General features: G+C 48.4%; 1 protein-coding gene across 1 annotated transcript; it reads left to right on the top strand.

The window, feature by feature from the left end:
• Nucleotides 1–3240: 3240 nt before the first annotated feature.
• On the top strand, nt 3241–4671 carry LOC135448099 (inositol 1,4,5-trisphosphate receptor-interacting protein-like 1). The gene has a single exon (XM_064713608.1). It carries the CDS (start codon nt 3241–3243, stop codon nt 4669–4671), a length of 1431 nt encoding a protein of 476 aa, XP_064569678.1.
• Nucleotides 4672–6748: the final 2077 nt, after the last annotated feature.

The raw sequence follows: 6748 nt of genomic DNA on the forward strand, positions 1-6748 counted from the left end.
GTGATTCCCTAAAGGAGGCAGCTGCCAGGCTCCTTGTGGCCACCTGTGCTCAGGGACTGGCATGCAGCATGTCAGGGAAACCTTTCCTGTGGAGAGCACACACAGCTTTTCTCCCTTGGTGCTGACAGGGAGCCACAGAAGCTGCTACGTGGGGAGCAGGGGCAGGGGAACTCCTGCTTCCCCAGTCAGAACCCAGCACGACACTGTTGTGGTGTTGTTGTGGGTCCCAGGATAAGGTGAGAGTTGAGAATTGACTCCAAGTTCTCAGAAGGCTGATTTATTATATTAATATATATATTATATTAAAAGAAAATTATATACTAAAACTATACTAAAGAAAGAGAAAGGAGACATCAGAAGGCTACCAAAGAATGAGAATAAAAACTCATGACAGATGCAGAGTCCAACACAGCTGGCTGTGATTGGTCATTAAGTAAAAACAATTCACATGGAACCAATCAAAGATGCACCTGTTGGTAAGCAACCTCCAAGCCACATTCCAAGCAATCAGATAATTATTGTTTACATTTCTTTTCTGAGGCTCCTCAGCTTCCCAGGAGAAAAATCCTGGTGAAGAGATTTTTCATAAAATGTCACAGTGACACGACACCATAAAAGCTCCCCCAGGTTTTCCATCAGGCCCACAGACCAGGACGTTGCACAAAGACCATATTGCTTTTCTAGCCTTTAGCTGGCAGTCCTTCACAGAACTGCAAGGAAATACCCCAAGTTCTTAAAGTATGAATAGTGCTTCAGATCCATTTGATGCTTTGTCCCAAGCTAATATTCCCCTCTGCCTCTTTCCCCAAGCACTGGGTGCAGGCTGCATCTCTGTTTCCACAGGTGCCAGCAGCAGCAGCACAGAGCTGAAGGGTGCTGTCAGATCACAGCAGGCTTCAGCCACATGAATATCCTGGCTGGAACCTAGGCTTTCCAGAGAGGCATTAAGTGGGTTAATTCTTAAAATCTTACTTAAAATTGCTGACAAGTTGAGTGCTCAATTCCCTTAGGATTTTTAAGCAGGTGGAATATATATATCCACCTATATATAGCCAGTGGAAAGGACACCAGATTCCCATTCCCAGCTTGTTTAAGGACTGCTATGTGAACAGTCTTGGACAAAGTGCATTTGAGAAACCTGATTAATTCTGCTTGCCATTCAATCTTGCACTAAATAAGACATGAAGCTCCAAACACAAAACCAGCCGTTCTTCTGCTCTAACAGTTTGCTGTCAACACAAGACAATAAAATATGAATATTTTAGATTCATAATGCAGACAAATAGGAAATAGGAGCTGTATTGTGCTTCACATGCATGGCTAACTCAGTAATGCTAATGTGATTATCTCACTGAACTTTTGTTCTGTCGCTTAAGGGTAACTTTGCCTTGCTTAGCAGGGGTATACATATTTGTTTCTCACAGGCCTAATGTCTTTTTTAAGTTTGTAGAAATACAGAAGCCTGATCTCCTTCAACTATTACAAGGTAGCATCTTTCCTTGGCAATAAAGTCTTGCGCATAAAAATCATAGAATGATAGAGTTTTTGGTTCTTGTAGAAGTAAGGATAGTGGCTAACAGAGCTGCCATCCTGGACTTCCAGGCCGCAGATTTTTTTCCTTTAAGAAAAGGAAAGACATCAGAGATTGATCCTTTAAGAGATCAATTCACAGAGTCCTTTGGGGAGCAGTGCCAAGGAGTTCAGAAAGGGCAAAGGAGTTCAGGAAGGCTGGAGATTCTTCAAGAAGGAAATCTTAAAGGTGCAGGAGTAGGCTATCTCCAGGTGCTGAAAGCTGGCTAAAATTCAGTGAAAAAACAGGAGTTCATGACCTTTTTGAAGAAGGGGTAGGCAATTCAGGAAGGCTACAGTGATACCATGTGATTATCAAGGTCAAAATTAGAATTGAAATTAGAAAAACATCAGAAATAGAAAAAGCCTAACTGAAATGAAATTTGATTACTACAGTCAAGAGCAATAAATGTTTCTGCAAGTACAAAAGGAGAGCTAAGGAGAATCTTCATCCTTCACTGGGTGTATGGGGAGATATAATGACATGCTTCTCTCATTTACACCTGCCCCTCATTGTGATGTCCCTTGTGATGTCACTGGCACCAGAGACATCACAGTCAGGCCAGCCCTGCCCTTCATACCCACCCCAGCTCAGACCCTCACAATGGCCCCAAGAAACCTCAGTCCTGACACCCAACAAATGCAGACCCACTGCTCTGGAATGGCCTCCAGACCCTCACTTTACAAAGCAGGACAAAGCTCCCCTGAACCCTTGGCAAACATAAAACTGGATGATGCTATTCCTGGGTGCTTTGTTCCTTGAGATCCCTTGTGGTGAGATGGGATCAGTTCCCTTATCACACATCCTTGTCCTTGTGGGAGTGCTCTTGGGGCCTTTGTGACACCCTTGTGTGTGGGGTGCAGAGAAGTACTTGGGGGTTCTCGTGGATGAAAAGCTGGCCATGAGCCAACAGTGAGTATTCACAGCCCAGAAAGCCAGTGAAATCCTGGGCTGCTTCCAAAGAAACCTGGGCAGCAGGTTGAGGGAGACGCTTCTGCCCTCAGGAGGCCCCACCTGGAGCCCTGCATCCAGGCCTGGGCTCCTCAGCACAGGAAAGATGTGGAGCTGTTGGAGCAGGCCCAGAGGAGCAGTGGATCTGCATTTGGTGGATTTCCTTGGGCCATTGTGAGGGTCTGAGCTGGGGTGGGCATGAAGGGCAGGGCAGGCCTGCCTGTGAGGTCTCTGGTGCTCCTGACATCATGAGGGATGTCACAACGAGGGGCATGTAGGCAATGCTGCCCCATTGTACAGTGGGCCGACCTAGCCATGATGTGTCTGGTGCTAGTGACATCACAAGGGATGTCACAATGAGGAGCAGGTATAAATGGCAGCAGGAAGCAGCATTGCCCCAGGGCAGCATGGATGACACCAAGTGTGCACAAACAGCAGATGCTGTTTTGGATGAGGGCAGGACCACAAACACCCAAGAGAGTGCTTCCAGCCCTGCATCCAGGGCCCAGCCCCTTCCAGGCGCACCTTGCAAAGGGCACAGTGCCACCACTGGGACTGGGCACAGGCTTTGCTGTCTGCCAGCTCCCTAGCCCCCTCTTCTTCCTGCCTGCTGTCTCCCATCCCTTCTTCCCTCCCTACCGGCTCCCTTCATTTCTCTTTTCTTCCTTCCCTCCCCTCTCAGCACTGCTGCACTCCTCTCCTTTCTCTTGCAGGTCATAATGCTCATACTATTCCTGCTCTGGCTTGTGCAATGCCTCCGCCATTTCATCACTGTGTACCTGGATGAGGACCTCAACCAGCAGAGGACTCAGGTGATGCAGGAGTTGGCCCACATGACTGAGGAGCAGAGTTTTGGGTCCTGGGGAGTTCTGCTCTGGACTGCAGTGCAGCAATGCCTGTTCTGGGCCCTTGCTGGATCCCTGATTGTGCTCTTGGCACTCTACTGGTGGCTCAGGAAAAGGGTCCATGAGGTGGACAACAGAAGGGACTCAGAGAGCGAAGAAAGTGAGGATGAAAATCCTGCTGATAGGAATATGACCTGGGTCTTTTCAAGACGCTTCCAGCTGTCAGTGCCGAAGCTGGCTGCTAGGAGACGGGTGGTGCAGGAGCTGCTGAGTGACCTTCTCCAAGTCTCCCACAGCCTCTTTTCAGACACCTTCTTCCCAGTGCTGGAACCAGTCATTGGGGTGGGCAGTGCCTGTGAAGGATGGAGTCCCCATAAGGAGGAGGACATTGTCTACTGCATGTTTGTGCCCCTGAAGCCGCCCCGTGGGCATGCCTTCCACCTGGAGCCAGATTGCACGGGGGAGATGCCACAGACGAGCATGCGTGTCCGCGTGGAGCTGGTGTGCACCTGCACCGGGGAACAGCCTGACCAGAACATGCTGTGCTTCCTCCACCACTCTGAGCAGGAGCTGAAGAGAAATCAGGTGGCTAGCCTTCTACACACCCTCTGCACTGGCCCTTACCTCGATGGGGAGAAAATTGCCCTCTGGTTCCAGACATTTGTGATCTCAGCCTGGTCGATGCTGCCTCAGTCCCATCGCTACAGCATGAAGGTCCTTCCCTCCTGTCGCTCCTGCAAGATGAAGCTGATGAAAGCCTCTGGGAGAAGCCTCTTTGTGGAGACAGTATTTAGTGTGCAGCAAGGTGACTCGGACATCTTCCTGAGCAGCCAGCCTCCAGAGGCCCACCTCCCCCCAAGCACAACGTGGCTGGAGAGCTACGCTGTGGCAGAGGCAAAGTTCTTCAGGCATGTGGCCATGCAGGCCCCACCCCACAGCTGCCACCTCAAATGCCTGCGGCTCTGTGCTCGCATTCTGGAGGGCTCAGGCCTTTCTATCTATGCCTTGAAGACCACGGTCATGCACCTCCTGACCTTGATCCCCCTGTCGGAATGGCAGCACAAGTATCTCCTGTTGCGGGTGGATGACACCATGCGCTACCTGCGCTGTTGCCTCGAGGAGAAACGCCTCAAGCACTTCTTCTTTGATAACGAGGACATGCCCCAGGAGATCTCCTTGCCCCCAGCCTTCCAAGGGGCACAGCCCCTGAACCTCTTCCAGCACCTGGCACGGGATCCAGCCGCTCAGACTGAGGCATTGAAGAAGTTTGATGACCTGCAATATAACTTCTACTTTGGGTTCTGAATGAGACAGCTGTAGAATCACAGAACTGTAAAATCACAGAATCATAGAATCGTAGTACTGTAGAAGAGTAGAATCATTAGGTTCATAGGAAAATACTTCCAATACCATTCTAACCATACTTTGACTTTCTGGGAGCTTTAGTTGATGTAAAGTTTACAACAAATGGTGTGTTTGAATGAACACTGTATCTCTGAGCGTCCATGCATCACGTTGGCATGGAATGTGGTTGCTCAGCTACCACAGAGTTGGAAATTATTTGGTATAAGATCTGAGGTGGTGGACTCTGGTTTCTCTGATTCCCTGGCTACCACTCCCCCACTGTCCATGCTCCTGCACTGGAGAAATAGGAATAGTTGGTCACTCTCCACAGCTGTGCTCACTGCTAAGTGGCATTTAATGTTGCTGCCCTCCAGCAGCTCCTGCAAATGCCCTTTTTGAGAGAGTCCATTCCTCCTGTGAGCTTTACTGGGTACAAAGATGGCAATAAATAATATATTTGAGAAAACACTTCATCTGTGAGTCTCCCTGTTCATCCTGGAGAAGAGAAGGCTCCAGGGAAAACTCATTGAAGCCTTCCAGTACTTGGAAGGGATCTTATAAAAAAACAAAAGAGGGTGACTTTTTATATGGTCAGAATAGCGTAGGACAAGGCAGAATAGTTTTGTACTAAAAGAGGACATTTAGATTGCATGTTAGAAAGAAGCTTTTCATTGGGATGCTGCTGAGGCTCTGGCACAGGTTTGCCCAGAGCAGCTATGGCTGCCCCATCCCTGGAAGTGTTCAAGGCCAGACTGGATTGGGATCTGAGCAAGCTGGTCTGGTGGAAGGTGTCCCTGCCCATGAACTTTAAGGTCTCTCCCTCCCCAACCACTCCAGGATTCTGTGATCTTGGATGGTGTCTTTGGACATGGGCCTGAAGCAGGAGCAGGAGGGGAGCCTGTTGCTGTGGGGTTCAGCATCCTGGGGCAGCTGGCACAGGGGTGGCAAAGGCTGCCTGTGCACATCCATGCACATAGGAGCTGGGGAAGGCTCTGAAACAGAAATCTGAGGGAGCTGGGGGTATGCAGCCTGGAGAAAAGGAGGGTCTAGGGGAATCTCATTGCTCTCAACAACTCCCTGAAAGGTGGTAGCAAGGTAAGGGTTGGCCCTTTCTCGCAGTAACATGTTACAGGACAAGAAGAAATGGTCTCAAGCTGTATGGGGGTGGTTTAGATGAGTTATTTGGGAAAGGTTTCTTCCTGGAAGGGGTTGTCCAGCGTAGGAACAGGCATCCCAGGGATGTGGTGGAGTCACCATCCCTGGAAATGTTTAAGGGATGTTTCAAGTGCCTGGATGTAGCACTTGAGGACATTGGTTAGTAGTGACCAAGGTGATGGCACTGGGCTGGTGGTTGGATTTAGTGATATTAAAGGTCATTTCCAACCTTAACAACTCCATGATTTGGTACTGTTTTTGTCCAAGGGACCATCACCATATATGAAAGTACGTTCACACATACATACTGTATGTGATAATCTCTGCTCCACATACAGCATTTCCTCTTGCTTGAGGCAAAACAGTTTGCAGGGAAGTTATTTGTGCCCTTTGCATCTTCCTGCATCAGGTAGTCACTAGAGCATTCTGACTTTTTGCCATAACATCTGATGTCCTCTCTTTATGGGATGGTATGCTGATGCTATCTTCCACTTCCAGGGCCCTCTGCGCACCATTGTTAAAACAATTACACAGATTTTTTTTCCTACTGAAGAGCTGCATAGAGCTCTCAAACAATGTTCCAGCTGGAAACATGCTATTAGTCATCACATGAGATAAAATACTGCTTTCCATATGTCTTCTGATGCTTGCCTCATTTACAGGTGTCTTTGCTTTGGATGCCCATGCCTTCTGTAAGAGGAGAAGAGAAAGGTGGGCCTGATGTTCTCCCTGCAAATTTGTGGGTGTAGCTAGCCAACATTGAAGATAACCAAACTATTCCACACTTTGAAATCCCTCACCATATCTTACTGCCTGTGAAACAAAGGAAATATGCAGCTTTCTTATTAAAATGAATGGATAATAACTGAATAATGAATATCTG

Source organism: Zonotrichia leucophrys, chromosome 5 (genome assembly GCF_028769735.1).
Source record: "Zonotrichia leucophrys gambelii isolate GWCS_2022_RI chromosome 5, RI_Zleu_2.0, whole genome shotgun sequence".
NCBI lineage: Eukaryota > Metazoa > Chordata > Aves > Passeriformes > Passerellidae > Zonotrichia > Zonotrichia leucophrys.